We start from the raw sequence: 21,042 nt of genomic DNA, 5'->3' as shown, positions 1-21,042 counted from the left end.
GGCTTCCTCCCACAGTCCAAAAATATGCTGAGGTGAATTGATTACTCTAAATTGCCGGTAGGTGTGAGTGTGTTTGTTTGTCTGTATATGTAGCCCTGTGACAGACTGGTGACCTGTCCAGGGTGTCCCCTGCCTTCGCCCGAGTCAGCTGGGATAGGCTCCAGCACCTCCCCATGACCCTAGTGAGGATAGAGCGGTGTATAGAGAATGGATGGATGAAATACTGCACATTCTGATAGTGATGTAACTTCACGTCATGACAGATATCACCAGATATCACAGTGAAACATCATATTTATAACAGTTTTTTCTTCTGAATGTTCCAGCTGAATGGCAGTAACCAGGTTAAAGTGCCCAGTCACTACATCTCTTCTCAGATGTTGGCACCACCCGGACCAGCACCATCCCTGGCTATTCCCCCATCATCCCTCCCTAGGCCAACACTTCCTACAGAGTCAAAGGCCACTACCTCCTCCTCTGATAGGGCAACAAACTCCCCCACCTCACCCAGTAAGTGTTTAAAAATTTACTTTCACTGGCATACATATGGATGGAAGTGCAATAGAAAGACAACATAAAAGGCTGAAGCATAAAAGGCAAAGGGTCCTTGGTCTGTATTCTAGCACAATGGCTTTAAATATCCACAAATCATCATTGTTTTTAACTGAAGAAAGAGCTAAAGTGCCATGTCCAAACCAATGCAGGACAATTGCACTCACGGAGTTTGAGAAATAACGAGCCTGTCCTCAAACCAAAAACGACCACATAGGTCGTCTGTACACGCCCGTATTACGACCCAGTGTTACGTTTTGACTATGCGACCTCTGGCGGTTGAGTAAATATCGACACTCTGGAGTCGCAGGTGAAACGTCATCATGAACAAACTTTTATCTAACACTATCCCTGTCCCTATCCCTAACCCTAACCTTAACCATAACCCTAAAAACGTGTTGGGAAAGTGAGAACAAAGCCGTTTTGCGACGGAAAAGCCGTTTCGCGGATTAAATCCCGTAATGCGTTCGTTTTCCCCGTAGGGGCGCAAACGCTCATACGACCGCATAGGTCGTATTCCGGTGCACGGTGCAAACGACCGATGCGGTCGTATGAATTGGAGGACAGGTTGGAAATAACCCCATGACTGGCCTATGCAAAATTGCGCTACACAAAATTGTATAGTGCGCAGAGCTCACTCAGTGATTCTAATAGCAACTCACCATGAATGATTTATAATGCTGTAGAAGCAAAATTTTCACAATATTTTACAACAGTTTTAAGGAGTTGGAATAATTTTAACATAGCTTGTTTAGTCAAAGGTTATATAAAAAGAAAAAAAGACTGCATACCACTGTACCCAGGACAACTGACTTGTAGGCAGTAGCCAAGCTATTAAAGGGATTATTTTTTAAATAATCCTCACTTCGCTTATTTGTACCTCAAATCTTTGCACAAAACTGTATATATCAGTAAGTTATTGCAAACACAGAATTACATTCTGAACCATTTTCTAGTAATGCTGGACTGACACACAACCACTCACTGATGTAAACAGTAGTTGTCAAGTGGTTTCAAAATTAAGCATGCTTTTGATCATCATGTTTTCAATATAGTGATGAAATGTAGTAAGTAGAGGCAGATTAAGTAAGAAAATGTTCCTTTTCTGTTGTTATCCTTGTACCATTTTTATTATTAAAAGTGTTGTAATTCATGTATATTCATTGTGAAGACTTTTGATGTTAATAAATATTAGATTTTTTTCCAATATCTCATGGGACAATATTATTCAAGTGTTTTTGACTGACTGTCGACAAGGCACATTTTTTCCACCTTCTTAAAGGAAACATCAGGTCTCTCTTGTTGTGGAATTAACTTAATTATTATGCCTATTCATATGTTCATGGCTTGCAGATGCAGACCTAATATACTGTGTGTTCCGGATAATTATGCAAATGTGATTTTTCGTTATTTTGAAGAGGCTTTTTGCTTAATTTTACTAAATCTGCTTTTTTACTATTGCAAAGGCCTATTGTGAGTATTATTTGGTAGTTTTCGAATATTTTTATTATTTAGAGGTGTAATAATCCAATTTTCTAGAATATGACTGTTCCAGATAATTATGCAAGTCAAATAAAAAAATAAACAAAGTTCAGTTTTAAAAGTAAACAACACATTTATTTTATACCAACAAGTATATAACATGATAATCTTTATTTTTAAAACAATATTCAACAATGGTACAATAAAAAATAAATTTTAAACAATATGTAATTGAAAATGTGTTTATCACATGTTGATATAACCGCCTTTCTTCTGCAATACTTCAACCAGTCTAGAATCAACTGAGCATGTGAGCTTTTCGATGGTTTTAGAGTCAATGTTCTTGCTTGTGGTCAGTATTGCTCTCCAATGACTGTCCTTAGAAGAAAACTGGCGGCCATTGGCGTACAACTCCTGTTTGAGAATTGCCCAAAGATTCTCTATTCCTTCTTCTTCTAGAGAAGAGTAAAAATGAACTCGGAAAATTACACCAAGTTCTTGGAGCAAAATTTTATACCATGGTACAAATCTAAGCCTGCCAGTTACAAGAAGAGCATCATCTTCATGCAGGACAATGCGCCAAGTCATGCCTCCAAGTACACAAAAGAGTGGCTGGCCAAGAAGAATTTCAAGGACAAACGCCTGATGACATGGCCCCCTGCTTCACCAGATCTAAACCCAATGGAGAATCTTTGGGCAATTCTCAAACAGGAGTTGTACGCCAATGGCCGCCAGTTTTCTTCTACAGAGGCCTTTGCAATAGTAAAAAAGCAGATTTAGTAAAATTAAGCAAAAAGCCTCTTCACAATAACGAAAAATCACATTTGCATAATTATCTGAAACACACAGTACAGTGTTTTAAAAATAAAGATTATCATGTTATATACTTGTTGGTATAAAATAAATGTGTTGTTTACTTTTAAAACTGAACTTTGTTTATTTTTTATTTGACTTGCATAATTATCTGGAACAGTCATATTCTAGAAAATTGGATTATTACACCTCTAAATAATAAAAATATTCGAAAACTACCAAATAATGCTCACAATAGGCCTTTGCAATAGTAAAAAAGCAGATTTAGTAAAATCAAGCAAAAAGCCTCTTCACAATAACGAAAAATCACATTTGCATAATCTGAAACACACAGTACAGTGCTTCTCAAATGGACCCATTTATTAGGCAACAAAAACTGATATGTAAAACTTTTTTTTTTACAATTTTTATTTTTATAAAATATTTTTGCAAAACTGTGAACATTTAGCATGTGAACATTTTGAGTGTTATCTGTCTGTCTTTGTTAATTTTGGCTTGATGCCGATATTTAATTTTAAAGCCTTTATTGGCCACTGATCATGCCATTGTTATCATGGATTCCGAGTGGCCTTTTAAAGGAGTTTTAAACTGCCTTAATTTTGCAAGTGAATTAGTGTTCAATATCAATACAGGGGCTAGATTTCTGTGAGTTAAAAAAAAACTTTGAAAAAAGACAGTATAGTGATCAACATGAGTTAATGTTAAACTGTACATGAGAAATGCATCCTCTTTAAATAAATCAACTGAACTGAACCCAGGCTTCAGTCACATTCAAATATCCATACCAGTTTCACTGTCATTACAACAAACATAAATTATTTAATTATGTGTTTTGTTGTGGCACAGGATCAAAATAGTCTGACAGCTCCCGTTCAGGCTAAGGTGGTACAGGTGAAGATGGTGTTACGGGTGTTAAAATTACTGCAATGCTTAGGATAGCGTTACTTTTTTTAAAACATTATTTGTTTGGCCTTTCTTTGGCTTTTTTTATTGATAGGCATAATGAAGGAGAGACAGGAAATGGGGGAGAAGAGTCAGGGGAAGACATGCAGCAAATGGCCACGAGCAGGAATCGAACCCGGGCCACTACATCGGGACCACCCCCTGTACATGGGTTGCCCGCTTAACCCGTTGAGCTATACAGGCGCCCGGGTAGCATTACTTTTTAACTGGCAACTCAAAAAAGAAAGGATGGTTTTTACTTTGCTGACATGTTTCGACTGCATCTGCAGTGTTCCTCAAAGCGTCATCCGATGTGTGATGACATGTCCTTTTTGTCACGTGATCTGCCAGATCTGTCAGATCGGCCACGACCCCTGCTGTCCGGTGGTCTTTGGAGGATGGAATCCCAGGCATGCGAGAGGGGTTCTTTTTATGTTCTTGTGAGTCATCCAATTTTTTCCTTTTCACATTCTGTCTGGTGTTCCTTTCATCTTGTGTCGAATGATCTACCTGTTTCGCCAATGTATGTTTTTTCGCATGATTTTCACGGAATTTTGTATATAATGTTGCATTTATTGTCCAGTTCTATTTTGTCTTTTGGATGAACTAATATCTGCCAGACTTTTGTATGTGGTTTTACTGCTGTGTTGATGTTGTGTTTTTTCATTATGCATTCTATGGGTTCTGTTATCCCTTGGATATATGGAATGGTGATTATGTCTTAATTTTTATTGTCTGGTTTTTGTGTGTTGTTTTTTTCTTTTGTTTTTTCTCTCTGTTTTTGGCTTGTTGTTTTCCTTTGTTTATGGCCCATACCGGATATTGGCAGTGTGTGAGTGCATTCTTGATGTGTTTTTTCTCCTCCTGTCTGTCTTTATCTTCAGTTATGATACTGGTCTGTTCGTATAGTGTTCTAACTACTGAAAATTTGTGTGCTGTGGGGTGTTCTGATGTCCAGAGGAGGTACTGGTCCGTGTGCTTGGGTTTCCTGTAAACTGTTATTTTAATGCTGCCGTCTCCTCTGTGGTGAATATTCGTGTCCAGGAATTAAATGGTCTGGTTTATTTCTTATTCGTGTGTGAATTGTATGTTTCCCGTGTCGTCCATGTTGTTCAGATGATCAGTGAGTTCTTGTGTGTGTCCAGATTTTAATATTTTCAGGATGCCGTCGACGTACCATTTCCAAACTGTGGGTCTGCAGTGTGTAGGTGCTGTGTGGATGGCTTTTGTTTCCAGGTCCTCCATGAAAAAGTTACTCATTATTGCGGATAGTGGAAACTCCCCTTGCAAAACCTTGTTTTTAATTGTAGATTGTTCCTTTAAACTGAAAATAGGTGGATTTGGCAGTGAAGCGGAGTAATGTGAAAATGTCATCTCCTGTGAGGTTTGTGCATTTTTTCAGTGTCCTGTCCTCCATGCATCGCTTTTGTACAATGTGTAATGTGATGTAGCAGAATGTGTAGAAATGATAGATACTACACTTTATGATTAAAATTGCACTCATTAATTTAGGGTCACCATCCTCAGCTTATCTAAGGAAATTATCAATTTAGACTAAGTCTCACAGAGACTCTGATGAAAATGAAATTGATCAGTCTCATTATGAAAGTTGTAAACTCTGATTTCATTGACCTCCAGTCCCAAAACAAGGAAATACACGGTAGAACCTAATGAACTGCGATCATCACTGGAAGCATTTGGTAGAATAGGTGATGAATTTAGAATGACTTTGAAAATTGGAAAACCAATTGTAATTTGTAATTCACCCATTTAGCAGAAGGAAAATGATACTTGCACAGCCTTTGTAAAAGTGAGAAGGAGGCCGCTGCAGGATGTGGAGCTGTGATGATCTGTTGGATGAGTTGGTTCAGGAACAAAGACACAAGAAGGCACTTTCACAGGATTTGCATTGCAAAAGTGTGCCAAAGTAAAAACACTAAGAGTCAAAGCCCATAGTTATCAAGAAAATATTTGCACTGTTGTAGTTCCTAAGTAATTCTAAAGTCCAGTTGCATTCTTCTAAGAGTTGCATTCTCTACGTTTCTCATGTAGAGAAGCCCATTCTTACAACCCCAGTTACAAGCCAAAATTGAATTTTTCTAAAAGCCCAGGTTACATTCTTCATAAAAAAGCCTAGTCCAAGACAAAATCATTAAGTCCAGCTTTTAAAAAGCCCAAAACAAAACTAAACTAAAACTCCAAAAACCCAAAAGAAAAGCCAAAAACAAACTAAAACTAAATTGCATTCCAGTTGCTTTCCTCTTTGAAAGCTTTGGAGCCAAATTCAAATCAGCATCCTCCCAAGAGGTGGTGTTAAGCTTCACTGTCCAGGAGACGTCAGAGGCCAAATACCTTTGTAACTTACTATTAGTTTGTTTCTTAAATGTAGAGTTCCAGATCAGATTTGATGTGTTCTTCTTCCATACTGGTCCTGATCAACCTGGTATCAGAGACTGAGTCAAGATCTTCATTCTGGTGATGGTGCATTTCTTTAATGTTCTGATTTAAAATGTTCTATTCACTCCTGTGTTGAAAGTTTTGTGTGTTAGGTTGGGAGACCAGGAGGTCAGAATGCCAATCCTGCTGGCTTTCCTCACAGTTGACACTTTATGACCCTTGTAAGATAGTGACCCTAACCCTAACTGCTTCCTGTTGTCTCCAAAAGTGCCATGAGTGGTCCTTTAGTAGTAAACATCCGATCAGCAGATGTTCCATTTGGAGGTGAATTTTGGGTTAGCTGTCTCCTGAAATGGTGTCTTACCAAATGTACAGCTTTTTGAGAGGGTCTTTGGATCTTTGTGTGTCGCTCTGGAATGTTCTGTTCCTTAGTACGCTACAGTGACATCAATGGAGGTTTTTGTGAGTAATGAAACTACCTCATGTAACATGAGTATCTCGTCTTTTTGTACTGTGATATTGTTGAGTTTTTGTGCCAGTTGTTTTGAGTTCTTGCAGTGATGTAATGTACCAAGGAGAGGTTGATGATTTCTACTCGAGCTTTTGGAAGGTTGTAGGTGACTGATCGAATACTGTCTACTATGGGGCACAGTGGTGTGTCTTTTTTTGTGTATTTTTGATGTTCCATATATCTAGGGGGTAATGCTGGCTGTGGGTATCAGATGGTTATATGCTCCCTGTGTTATATTATTGGTTTCCAGTCGTAGTTTTAGCAGAGTTTTCAGGGTCCTTTTCTTTTGTTCTGTGGAATCTGTTTTGAGTATTTCCTATGTGTTCTTGTCCTCTAGTATGTTTGTTAGCTGTTGTTCATATGTGTCTGTGTCCATGATGACTGTGGTTCTTCCTTTATCGGCCTTTGGGATGGTGATGGTCTTGTCCCATTTGAGTGATTTTATTGCTTTTGCTTCTTTCTTTGTGATGTTGCTATGTGGAAATTTTGCCGATTTTAATATGCCTGCTTTTGAGTTTCTGACATGCTTGTTCCATTGCTAGTATGAATTTTTCGTCCAATATTGTGGTAGATGTGATGGCAAAATTGAGACCTCTGGGTTAAAACTGTTCTGGTTCTGTGAGGGTGCGTTGTGATAAATTTCATAGCCATTTATTACTGAGTTTTGTGTGTGTGTGTGTGTGTGTGTGTGTGTGTGTGTGTGTGTGTGTGTGTGTGTGTGTGTGTGTGTGTGTGTGTGTGTGTGTGTGTGTGTGTGTGTGTGTGTGTGTGTGTGGGCGGGTAATTATAGGGGTTGTGGGGACCTAATGTCCTCACAACAATAGGAAAACCAAAAGAAATGTCATTTGTGGGGACCTCATTTGGGTCCCCATGAGGGGAAACAGTGTTTTCTTGGCCATGCTGTTGTTACTGAAAAAAGTAAAAGTGCAGAAACATTTCTTTAGGGTTAGGCATTGTTTTGATCTGGGTTAGGGTTAGGGTAAGGGTTAGGGGTTAGATATGAATGGGAGTCAATGGTAGGTCCCCACAAGGATAGGAATACACAGTGTGTGTGTGTGTGTGTGTGTGTGTGTGTGTGTGTGTGTGTGTGTGTGTGTGTGTGTGTGTGTGTGTGTGTGTGTGTGTTGTGTGTGTGTGTGTGTGTGTGTGTTTCTGTTTTTTCTTTCTCTTAGTTTGTTCAACTTTTGGATGTGGCGATATTTCTTTGTGGTGAATTCTTCTTTGTGTGTACGTTTTAAATGTGAACTTATCTGTTGGTGTATGTCTGGCTCCAAAGTGATGTGTTCTTTGAATTTGCTCGAATTCTCTTTATTATTGTATTGATTTTTTCCAGTTTGTTGGTCGTCCATATCCTCTCTCTGATGAGGGCCTTCTTTGCTTTGTTGATTGCGTTTTCTGCGTTCTTTGATAGGATGGGGTTTCTGATTTTGAGGCTTTCAGGGGTTGTGTCCTCGTCTTTGCATCGGAGGTTGAATATGAGCTGGCTCCTGTAGCGTGCTCTCTTTTTTTTAAATTTTCCAATCAGCGGAATATTATGACACATTCTTTTTTAATATTCTTTGTAAACTGGGCCTACACCCTCTCGCATACCTGGGATTCCATCCTCCAGAGACCAACGGACGGCAGGGAGTGTAGCCGATCTGACAGATTCTGATGGATCTGTCAAAAGGACATGACATCACACATCGGATGACGCTCTGAGGAAGACTGCAGATGCAGTTGAAACATGTCAGGTTCCAAGTTGTAGTGTCTGCAATTTGTTGATGAGTCTGCTGGAGCTGATGGAGTTAAATGCCAGGCTGAAGTCAACAAATAGCATCCTAATTTATGTGCTGGGGTTTTCAATGTGGCTGAGAGCAGTGTGGAGGGCGATGGAGATGGCATTGTTTGTGGATCTGTTGGACCAGTAGGCGAACTGATGTTGATCAAAGCCAGGTGGGATGTGGGCCTTTACATGCTGTAAAACCAGTCTCTCCATACATTTCATGATCACCGATGTCAGGGCCACAGGCCGGTAGTCAATTAACCCTGTGATGGCAGAGGATTTGGGCACAGGGATTATTGTGGCAGTCGTCAGGCAGATGGGGACTGTGGCTTGCTGCAGTGAATGGCTAGTTATGTTAGTGCACCTAGCAGCAAGCTAATGAGCACATGATTTCTGCACCCTCCCTGGCATTCCTTCTGGTCCTATCAGGTACTGCAGGACTTGCAGTACCTGATATTGTTCAGTGGTGGGGGATGGTCATGCTCTGATAATGTCAGCTGTGTGTCCTCTGCCTGTCTGTTGTCCCCTTTAAAGCGGGAGAAAAAGGTGTTAAGCTGGTCTCCGAGAGAAGTGTCGGTGGGAGGGAGGATGTGGTGGCATTGTTTGTAGTCAGTAATATTTTGAATGTATATAATAAGAATATATCTATAATGTAATATAAATAAATAAAAATATAATAATATATATAGTAATTTATGTATGTGTGTATACTAACTGTATACAGTTAGTTCAGGAATCTGTCCTCAAAGCAGGTAACGGGTTTAATAGTAAAAAAGTATTAACATTTGTAGCACCAGGCAAATTTTGTCAGTTCATAATCAGGAATCCCTCTTAGGTCAGATGTATACACATCAGCTGGGTGGAATTTGTCCTCCTGTCTGAAACAGACACGCAATAAAGGAAGAGAGGAGCTGAACAGTACCCTGCCCATTGAAAAATAGACTCAGCAACATCAAATTGCTGGAAAACAAAGTAACCATAGACTGAGTTAAAAGATGCGTGTTCAGTGTGAAATGAACTTGCTTGCACAGATGTGATCATACAGATAGTGGTTTTAGAATTGAATTGTAAGAACAGGAAAAATCAGTGACTCACTTCAGGGGATTGGACACTGTTCTCTGCTCCCTTGGTATATTGAATAGATTTTGTGGTGCATTATTCATCTTTGAGTGACTTTTGAGAGACATTATGAGACTGATGATGTTAACTTAAACACCCTCAGCATACTCTGCCCCTGGGACTCCCCCTGCCAGTCGATCCTCCTTCGTTGGAGTCACCCCTCGAGACCCAGGTGGACTCTATCAAGCCCAGGTAGGTATGGTTCATTTGATGTTGTCAGGGTCAATTTAGGAAGGTCCAAACAATCCCTGTATTCGCAGAAGGTTAAGAGGCTTCCAAATCTGTTCAGAAAACAAATCTACTCTCATTCTTTATTAAATTTTGATAAAGCAGAAGTGATTTAATGAAATAGTTTGCATCTTTAGTATAGCACTTATTTTGTGCTAATCAGGGTGACTTAAGATGAAGATTTCAAGTAGTCCACACTAAAGATGGTAATCAGCTTTGTCATTAATGTTGCCCTTAAATCAAAGGATTTTGTTTCTGGACATGTTCATGGGATAAAATGCTGTCTCTTTCTACTAATCCTCTCTAATATTAGTATTGTTGTGGCGCATGGAGGTATGGGATCCCAAAATCAGCCATTTATACGGGCTGACTGTGATCTCATAGCAGTGGGTGTTGTGAAGCATGGTGGTATGAGATCCCAGAATCAGCCACAAGGGGGAGACTCTGGCAGGACAACAGCTAAATAAGCGAACATTGTGATATTATAACTGGTGATTTATGATCAAGTTATGCCATAACCTGATCATAAGAAGTGTTTGAACTAGCCAAATGTCTATTTGTTACATTCCTTAATTTTGAAACAGTGTAAAATCACAAGAGTGTCACTATTAAAAGGGATGGTTTGATTATGGTTGAAAGGTTGTCTTGATAATCTTTGTTTAAGAAGTAACCAGGATAGAACAGCAACTCACTGTGAAAAGTGATGTTTTTGGTTACCATAGTAAACTGATGTTGTCATATAGACCCTCCAGAAAAACATGGGCAAAAATCCTTGATTCCGCGGGCTAAAATCCTTGATTATGCGAATAAATATGCAGGGTATTAATGCCATTTTATGCGGGGAAATTGCGGAAAGTTGCAAAGTATGTGAATAGTTGTGAAATATGCAAAAAGATGCGAAATATGTAAGAACTGGGAAAAAAAGGTGATTCTTCTCCTACATTCTGTTACTAGGCTACCCTTTTCCCTTCCGTTTTTCCTCGCTTTTGAAGTGCTGCAACACGGTTGATTTTCTTCGGTGCTCCAGAACGATGTTGCACGGGGTGCAAAAAAGTTTCTCCCCACTTTCATGCAGTAAATCTGGGTACTGTTTTGCCCGGTCTCTGGCTGAAATATTCGTAGGTAAATGTGATCTTTGAGCATTCGCCATTCTTGTTTTTCGTCTCTGAGCACCGCGCCAGTGTTGCCAACTCCTCAGTAAGGAAAGTAGCTGTTGGCTGTCCTCCTAAAAGTCGCTAGAAGTCGTTAAATGATGTCATTGCCTAATTTGCATATTTCCCAGTTTGCATGTAATTGTAATCAACGTTGTAGGAGAGAGGAATAACGTTGTGGAAAAGACCAAAAAGTGAGTATAAAACACCCAAAATATGTTTTTGTACTAGAGGCTAAATGCTGTGGTTTATTTTAGTATGACAATGAAGAAACATTTTCATTTATATCCCGCTCCGTAAGTCTGGATGGGATCTATAGTGACTTTGCGCATGCGCGATTCACCTGCCGTCTGGCCGCGGAGTGATGTGTCCTCTATTCAGACACTGGGACAGCTGCGGGGTTACTGGACTGACAGCCTGTGTTTTGGGAGGGGAGAACCTCACAGCAGCACCTGCTGCTCGTTGAAAACAGTAACTGCATAATGATCCGAGGTTTCCTGTCAGAGTCTCCAGAACGGCAGAAAACGTCGCTAGATTTGTCGCTAGTCACTTTTGACAAAAAAAGTGACGCTAGGACGCTTTGGAAAATCACTAGATTTAGCGAGAAAGTCGCTAAGTTGGCAACACTGCACCGCGCTCCGCATCAGCTCGTGCTTCTAGTGTGTGTGTGTGAATGCGCGAACTGATGACGTCAGGCCGGGCGTCACATAAAAACTCATTCACAACTCCATTTATATCGGTTATACTTTTCTCATTTTATGCGGAAATTGTGAAATCAAGTGGGACCCACATATTTCTCTTTCTTTCATGGAAATGTGAGATTCTTGCAGGAATTATGCGCTGTTTTGCGGGGATTATGCGGCCTTTTGGGAAATAACTGACCCCCGCATAATCAGCGGCATTTTGGTAATTAATGCGGGAATTCATGCAATCGCATAATTGCGTTTCTCTGGAGGGTCTAGTAATAGATTTGACTAAAATGAGGAACTTATGCTTTATGAAATGGAAATGCTTTTAAGAGAGTTGATTACTATGAAACTGAGATGTTTTGGAAAGAGTTTTGATAACTCTTAAACTAAGAGGGTTTTAACCTGGTAATGAGGTGAGAAGTCAAGAGCTAAGGTGAACTAGTGTCAAGTGTTCACAGTAAAGATTAAACTCAAAATAGACTTTGGGGATTTTTATAAGTCTGTACACATTGTCCAAAAGATTGCACAATGGAATGACAGCAACAGTTGGAGGCTGACGTCTGTTTCTCCATTTCCTGATCAGGAGCCTGTAGGAGCTGCAGACAGGAGAGATCGGGGGGTGGGGGTGGGGGGGATAGTGTAGTAGATGGGAATGACATTTTTACCCCTGACCAATAGGTGGCATTACAGGTTAAGCTTTAGGCTGACAAGGCTAGAAGAAGAACAGTAGCAGGCTAATGTTTTTGACCAGCCTGGCTAAAAATGTTTATTAAAAAAGCCAGAAGTAACTGCACCATGTTGTCCGGTAATCCTTCATTGACAAGGATATCACATATTGGCGACGAGGAAACTGGTGAGCTCAGAAGACGCTGTTAGGAAGGAAAACAGCTGGAGAGTTCTACAACGCAGATTCTCGGCTAATGTCAGACAACGACGAAGCTAGTGCTAGCGGTGGTATGTTGGCTTCCATGCTAGGAACAATTACTGCATTTGACAGTTAGACGCAAACTTGGGAGGAATATTATAAAGTTTTGGAGCATTTCTTTAAAGGGGAACTTTGTTTTTTTTCAACCTGGGGTCTGTTTTCATATGTCATTTCATACATGTGAGTGATGGAGAAATGAATTTTCGACATCGCTCCAGTATTTAGCCAGGCAGGCAGCTTAGCAGCTCAGCTAGCAAAAAGTATGGGGCAACTTGCCCCCGCGTCAAAGTCCGCCCGTGCTTTTTTTTCCCACACTCACCAGCTCGGATAGTCTCAATGAGTGTCCCACAACATACTAGAGATGAGAAGTGAATGAAAACCTCCACATTACCTGGCGATCGCTCTTTGTTGTGGTCTGTAGCCAAATCTCAGGACGCTAGAAAGCAAATCTCGTTCCGAAATCGCGCGATAGCTCGCGCAAGTTGCCCCATACTTTTCGCTAGGTGAGCTTCTAGCTGAGCTGCTAAGCTGCCTGCCTGGCTAAATACTGGAGCTATGTCGAAAATTCATTTATCCATCACTCACATGTATGAAATGACATATGAAAACAGACCCCAGGTTGAAAAAAAACGAAGTTCCCCTTTAAGGCTAATGGCATTACTGATGCAGGAAGAAAGCGGGCAACATTGTTGAGCTCAGTAGGCAGCAAGACGTACAGTTTAATGAGAAACTTGCTAAGTGCGGACAAGCCTGGTGCTAAGTCTTTTACGGAGTTGACTAATCTGCTTCAGTCACACTACAATTCAAAGCCCAGTAAAATAGTTCAGAGATTTAAGTTTAATTCAAGGACTAGAGCAACAAACGAGACTGTGTTGGAATACGTTGCTGTATTGAGAGAGCTGGCACAACATTGCAATTATGGAGATAAACTCACAGAGATGCTTGTGTGCGGCATTGCAGATGATCGCATACAAAGAAGACTGTTGGCAGAGCCGGACCTGACATTTGACAAAGCTTTGAAACTCACACAGGCCATCGAGACAGCGAACAGAGATATACGGGACTTGCAACTCAAGGCGCTGGACAGTACAGTAAGCAAAAGTTTGACAACTCTGGCGATGCATAAAGTGAAAATGGAACATAAACGGCAACCCAAGGGCGCTCCATTAGCCTGTTATCGGTGTCGGGGTGACCACTTGGCAAGGGACTGTCGTTTTCTAAATGAAAAGTGTCATGCCTGCGGTAAAAAAGGGCATGTGAAGAAGACGTGCAGGTCCATGTCTCCTAATGACCAGCAGGCTAAGGGAGGAGGGAAGAAGGTTGTAAAGGATGGAAAGGATATCCGTAAAGAAAAAAGGCAATACACACATCATATGAGTGAGTACTCAGATCCACAGTCGAGTGAGGAAGAAGTGTTTACACTGCACAAGGTGAAAGATGAAAAAATGGCAAAAGTAGATCCCATTACTACACCGCTTGACATTAATGGGAAGGCTGTAACATTTGAAGCGGATACAGGATGCAGTGTGACGATTTTGACAAAAGCTGAATATGGCAAGTTATGGATAGCTGGAAATGCACAGGAGCTGCAAAACTGCTTGTTGACTTTGAAAACATACAAAGAGTTCATTTGCAAAAACAGGTAACTCCGTTTTAGAAATTTTCAGAAAACTCATTTTTTTAAATTGTTTACTTGAGATAATATTAACAATAACACTAATAATTTATTTTTTGTATTTTGTCATGTATTTTTCTACTGGGTCAAATCCACTCAACTTCAGTTTGATTGATATTATCTCAAGTAAACAAAATACAATTTTTCTGAAAATTTATGAAAATGGAGTTATCTGTTTTTGCAAATGAACTCTTCATATACTGGTGAAAGAGTTGCTACGCTAGGAATGGCAAATGCCACTGTAATGTACAAAGACAAAGTTAAGCAGTTACCAGTTGTTGTGGTAGCAGGCAGTGGACCAAACCTGCTAGGCCGAGCATTGCTAAAGGACTTGGATATGAACTGTGTATGTGTCAATAGGATGGAACAGGCTCAGCTGACTTTGCAGAATGTACTTCAGCTGAGCGAAAAGGTGTTCAAAGAAGAACTGGGGACCTGGAGAGGCCCGCCAGCAAAAACATACATAAAAGAGAACGTTATTCCAAAGTTCTACAAGCCAAGACCGGTACCCTATGCCATGAGAAAGAAAGTCTCTAAGCTAGAGCAGTATCCAATACCGAAGTTGGAGGACTTGTTTGAAAAGCTGACTGGAGGTGAGAAGTTCAGCAAACTGGATCTCAGTCATGTGTATCAACAAGTCATTCTGGATGAGGCTTCAAAGCCATACGTCACTATCAACACACACAAAGGGCTCTTTCAGGGGAATCGCCTACCGTTCGGTGTCTCCTCCAGTCCAGCCATTTTTCAAAGGATGATGGAAAGTCTGGTGACAAGAGTTTCTAATGTGGCTGTGTACTTAGATGACATCTTGCTGACTGGTAGGAGTGACCACGAGCACTTGGAGACTTTGAACGAGGTGCTGAGGCGTCTAAAAGAGGCAGGACTTCGACTCAAGCGCAACAACTATGCCTTCATGGAGAGAGAGGCTGAGATTCTCCGAAACAAAGTGGATGCTTCGGGGCTTCATCCTCTGCCAAACAAGGTAATGGCCATAGAACAGGCACCAGCACCCACCAATGTCACAGAACTAAGAGCTTACTTGGGCTTACTCAACTATTACAACAGATTCTTACCAAACCTGTCGACATTGTTAGCTCCATTGCATAGACTGTTCAGAAAAGATACAAAGTGGAGTTGGCAGAAGGAGCAAGAGAGTGCTTTTCAAGAGTCTAAGAGACTAATGCAGTCGTCAGAAGTGTTAGTGCACTATGACAGCCATAAAGATTTAATACTGTCCTGTGATGCGTCACTTTATGGTGTAGGGGCGGTGCTGTCGCACTGCATGCCAGACGGACAAGAGCGACCCATCGGTTTAATGTCACGGACACTCACGCCAGCGGAATCAAACTACTCGCAACTGGACAAAGAAGGACTGGCAGTGAAGTTCGACATTCAGCGCTTCCATAAGTACATATATGGAAGGAGGTTTGTCATTTGTACAGATCGCAAACCATTGCTGGCAGTTTTCAGTGAGATGAAAGCAGTACCTCAAATGGCGTCTCCTCGCATTCAGCGTTGGGCAGTGACTTTGAGAGCATACAAATATGAGATTGTCTATAAGCCAGGAAAACACCACAGCAATGCAGACACTTTGAGCCGTCTTCCCCTACCTCAGCAGTCCTCAAAGAGAGAGCAGGAGGAACGTGTGCTGATGATGGAGGATGTCACACTGGTGTTAGCAAGTGAAATGAGTCAGTGGACATACAAGGGCCCAGTGCTGTCCCGAGTAGGGCAGTTTATCCAACACGGCTGGCCACCACAGCAGTTAGACCCAGCTTTCCAACCTTATACAGTGAGGAAAACAGAACTAAGTGTGCAAAATGGTTCTGTTTTGCGGGGGTCACGCGTCGTAGTACCACCACCAGGTTGTGAAGCTTTGCTATGCCAATTACATCATGGTCACCCAGGCATCACAAGAATGAAAGCATTAGCACGAGCTACTTCTGGTGGCCAAAAGTTAGACTCTGACATTGAAGTAGTGGTGAAGGGATGTAGCACATGCCAAGAACACCGCAACTTACCAGCTTCAGCACCACTTCACCCGTGGGAGAGGCCAAGCAAGCCGTGGCAAAGGCTACATATTGACTATGCAGGACCTTTTATGGGTCATATGTTTTTGATCCTGATGGATGCTTATTCCAAATGGATGGACGCTTATCCAGTAACCTCAGCAACGTCAGCCAACACTATTGAATGTCTGCGGAAGAGTTTCAGCAATCAGGGACTACCTGAGATGATTGTTTCAGATAATGGTTCATGTTTTGTAAGTGCTGAGTTTAAGGAATTCATGAACAAAAATGGTATCGAACACATCATCTCAGCTCCATACCATGCTACTTCCAATGGCTGTGCTGAGCGAGCAGTCCAGACATTTAAGTCCATGTTGAAAAAGGCAGGTGAAGGTAACATCACTACCAAAGTGTCAAGAGTCCTGTTTAACTATCGTATTACTCCGCAGTCAACCACAGGACTGTCACCTGCTGAAATGTTGCAGGGCCGTAGGTTAAGATCAACACTGGATCTGGTGCATCCTGATCTCAGATCCAAGGTGGAGCAGAAACAGGGCCTTCAAAAGAAGTATCATGACAAGCAAAGATCAGAGAGAAGTTTCAGAGTTGGAGATGCGGTGATCACCAGAAACTCTGGTGATCACCTCTGGTGATATGGACCTAAGTGGATCCCGGGGTTTGTTACAAAAGTCACAGGACCAGTGTCGTACAAACTCATGCTCGGAGATGGAACCATCGTACGATGACATGTTAACCAGGTACTAGCGAGGCCTGAAAAAAAGGATGTGATAGAACTCAAAATCCCAGAAATACCTACAGTGCCTATGTCATCGGCAGCAGTGTCACAAAAACCAGTAGAAGTGCGGAACAGCTGTGCTTCTGAAGGGACTGTACAAGACCATGCAAAACCTTCAGTGACAAACAGTCCATTCCCAATCACGGGAAATGAAGCACCATCACAACAGGCAGTTGCACCTGCACGTCAGTCTCAACAAACTGTGTCTAAACCAAGCTACTTGAAAGACTATGCATGTTTAAAAAAGAGAGAAGAAAAAAATGCATAGTGTAATTTTTTGTCATGTTCATTCTACTGTTTAGTAATTGACACTGAATATAAAGTGAATTAGTTTTGTTACGAGGTAGAAAGGTTCAGAACTACTTAATTAGTACATTGTTCATGTGAAAAGTGAAAACCTAAGGGGTGAGGAATGTAGTAGATGGGAATGACATTTTTACCCCTGACAAATAGGTGGCATTACAGGTTAAGCTTTAGGCTGACAAGGCTAGAAGAAGAGCAGTAGCAGGCTAATGTTGTTGACCGGCCCGGCTAAAAATGTTTATTAAAAAAACAGAAGTAACTGCACCATGTTGTCCGGCAATCCTTCAATGACAAGGATATCACAGGTAGATAGTTTCAGTTCCTTAAGAGTGGAGGTGTCCATGCGGTCGGTGAATGGTAGAAGTGTGCAAGTTAATTTAGTAAAAGATCATTGCTATGTTAATTAAGGGTGCTCTCATTGCATATGCAAAAGGTTCAGTTCACTATGAATTACACCTGTTCGATTTGTAGTTGGACTAGGTTCATTTTGTCGTTATTACTATACGATAGTGTTGCTTATTTAAACCGAAAATTCAGAAAAGCTGCATTACCTTTGCTGACATGTTTCGACAGCTTCTGCTGTCTTCATCAGAGCGTCATCTGACATTTGATGACGTGTCCTTTTTATCACGTAGCCGGTTTGACAGATCTGTCAGAATCTGTCAAACTGACCACGCCTCCCACTGTCCGGTGGTCTCTGGAGGATGGTGTGCCATGACGTCATCTGACGTCACCAAACGTCAGATGACGCTGTGAAGAAGACAGCAGAAGCTGTCGAAACATGTCAGCAAAGGTAATACAACTTTTCTGAATTGTCGGTTTAAATAAGCAACACTATTGTACACCTGTTCGAGACACAAGTTGGGAGTTGTTGGGTGGTAGTCGCTCGATGCAAACCAGGGTAGAAATGCCCTGAGCAGAGAGGATTTTATCAAGCAACTTCGGACGGGGGATTCAACATGATCTGCAAAGGAATAACTGTTCTATTGGAATTATGGACAAAAGTACTGCTTTTTCTGAGCTTTTTGAAGTTTGCTGAACTGTGATTTAAAAATAATGTTGACTGAAACATTACTGAACTCTATTTTCCCCGTGAGGAACAACACCAGAATGGATCAACAAGGTTTTACTGGCCCAAACAAACAAATTGGATACATGCAGATCTAAATCTGGTCCGGACCCCGATCCACTTCCCCCTGGACCCCGGCGGGGTCTCAAAGGCTTGTCGGGTTTCAGGTGAGCAGCTGACTACGGCCAAGTCGACTGCTCTCCCCCTCCAAATTATAATAATCTGGGTGATTATTACTTCGCTTTTATGAAAGCATAGTTCCACTTATGAGTTGTGTTGAGCAGTTGAAAGAATATGGATGTTGGATTAATTATCTGATGATTAAGAGCTATTGCTATGTCCTTACTAAAATATTATAATAAACATTTTTCCTGCAATTAAAGTTAAGAGATTGGAAATTCACTTTATCCCTATACCAATAATTAATTCTGAATATTTTCTCTGGTAGTAAAAAGTCAGGTTATAGTGTGCATTACATCTAAAAAAGGTTCTGAAAGGTTACTAGTCTTTGGGGCCGAGGGTGGCCTATTACAAACATATCCTTGGGATTTTCCTAACCTCTAAACTTTAACCTAGCACCTTACCAAATGCCAAATCCATGAGAGGAAAAGCTGCCGTTAACAGACGTGACTGGTAGTTAGTTTGACCATTTGAAAGTGGCTACTCAGTTAAATTAATTATCAGAGGAAGCAGGATTAGGTGGCTGGATGAAGGCAGTTAGAAGCTAGGTGAATTTCCCTCGAATACCAGCTTAAATGTTCTTCAGAACCCATCTGGGTCAGACCCCACTGGACTGTAGAACCGGACCCGTTAGACGGAGAGCTGGGTGTCCAGTGATTCTCTGACAATCAATTAATTTATTTGGTTGGGGGTTGGAGGATTTACTGGCCCCCTTTAGGTTTCAACAGTATATAAGAATACACTAACACTATTGTTAACTGGCAGCTTTAATCTGAAAGTATGTGTCTGTGCAATTCGGGCCGTGAAAGCTTTGTATCAGTTAATAATGTAGGAGATGTAAAATACTCGAGGGGGCCCAACAATTTAAGAGGGCCCTAAAATGGATATAGTAGTCATTAATTTGTGTCAACATGAGTAAAAAAAATAGCACACTTGCTGTTACAATTATCTGTGTACGTGAGAGAAAGCAGATCTCTCGTTCATTTTTTCAGTGCCAAGCCAATCTATTTTTCATGTTCAGTTGTAGAAGCGGTAATTTTCCTTGTTTTATTTGTGGACGGTGACGCTCCATGATTTTGGTTTTTACGAGGTAGTGGTCTGAGCCTGGCTTTTATGGTGAAGGTATGATGAGTTGCAAGTGGACCACTCTTCGCCACAGGTGTGTTCACTCAGGTGATTATCAAATATCCTGCACCTGTGCACATTCCACACACACCTCAGTCACACCCACAAGAGGGAAAAGGGAAAAGAGGGAAAAGCTGCCACTAAGCAGAGGTGGAAGTGGAGGGCATGACAAAATTAAGATATTTGCCTAAACTGGTAAATATATAATAGCTATATATTAGATAGGATATATATATTAGATAAACGTATTCAAATCAATAAAACAACAAGGGTGCCCAAATGTATGCACCTGCCTACTTTTATTTAAATAATTATTGCACACTTTCTGTAAATCCTATAAACTTCATTTCACTTGTCATATATCACTGTGTTCGTCTGCTATATGATATATTTAACTGAAATTGCTGATCCAAACAACCAGTGATTTATAAAGGAAAATCTTGAAAATTATCAGGGGTCCTCAAACTTTTGCATACCACTGTACCTAATGATAGTGTCACTGGCAATCAAGATTATTGTCAAGGTCATTGCGTAAAACAGCCAGTTGTGGATTAAGCTGCAGACAAATGGATGATGAGATGAGTAGACACAGCAGTTGAAGTTAACATACAGCACCACAGCACAAATTTGCAGCTTACTCTCCTAAGTCCTGTGGTGAAAATCAGGTTGTCAGTTTTCTTTTGACGTACAGGTGTCATGCTCCGCCTGCGCCGGTGCGATTATGCAATCAGCCTGATCATGAACGGCTGTGCAGAGAAGCGCAGCTGACAGGAATTGACAATCGCCGCTGCATATAAGCCTGCCTTCCTGCACATCTCTTTGCCGGTTCATTGCTCCATGTTCACCTGCCAAGACCACGACGCACTCCGCCAAACCCTGCGCACCGTTCTCCGTTTCCTGTATGCCGTTTACTGGACACTATTTCCCCTTTTGGACTGTTACCTACCCTCGCCAATTATCACCCTCTACTCAGCCAGTTTTGCCCATCTTGCCGCCCGTCAAACTCTGGACAGATTCTCTGGACCTCTCGTGAGTCTTCTTTCCCCGTATTTAGTTTAGTTATATTTATCAATTTTATCTCGGCCTTCGGGTCCGCCCTTGGTTTAGGTTAGTTGTGTTCTCCTCCCCTGGTTTCCCTCCTGTTGCTGTTATTAGGAGTTTTTCTGTTCATTTTCTCTTGTTGATATTAAATCATTAATTTCATCCACCTGTCTGTGCCTGCTGCTTGGGTTCACACCTCTGAATCGTGACAGAATGAACCGGCCACCCAAGAACCTAGCAGGCACCCCAGATTTTTTTTCCGTTCTCCCC

At 41.2% G+C, this 21,042-nt stretch overlaps 1 protein-coding gene across 9 annotated transcripts in view; it reads left to right on the top strand.

Moving 5' to 3' along the window:
* The window catches only part of nfic (nuclear factor I/C), a 185,846-nt gene that overhangs the window by 150,193 nt on the left and 14,611 nt on the right, over positions 1 to 21,042 (top strand). For 4 of the 9 annotated variants that reach the window (XM_051947307.1, XM_051947302.1, XM_051947301.1 and 1 more), the window contains 3 exons: positions 327 to 510; positions 4,141 to 4,229; positions 9,685 to 9,773. In XM_051947307.1, coding sequence (XP_051803267.1) covers positions 327 to 510; positions 4,141 to 4,229; positions 9,685 to 9,773 — 362 coding nt within the window. Of the gene's footprint in view, positions 1 to 326; positions 511 to 4,140; positions 4,230 to 9,684; positions 9,774 to 21,042 lie in introns of those variants that run through there. The other 5 variants (XM_051947303.1, XM_051947304.1, XR_007941417.1 and 2 more) reach the window with 5 other exon arrangements.

The sequence above is a fragment of the Acanthochromis polyacanthus genome, chromosome 4, assembly GCF_021347895.1.
Source record: "Acanthochromis polyacanthus isolate Apoly-LR-REF ecotype Palm Island chromosome 4, KAUST_Apoly_ChrSc, whole genome shotgun sequence".
NCBI classification, from domain to species: domain Eukaryota; kingdom Metazoa; phylum Chordata; class Actinopteri; family Pomacentridae; genus Acanthochromis; species Acanthochromis polyacanthus.
The sequence above is the reverse complement of the archived record's forward strand: the minus strand, read 5'-3'. Positions and strand labels throughout refer to the sequence as shown.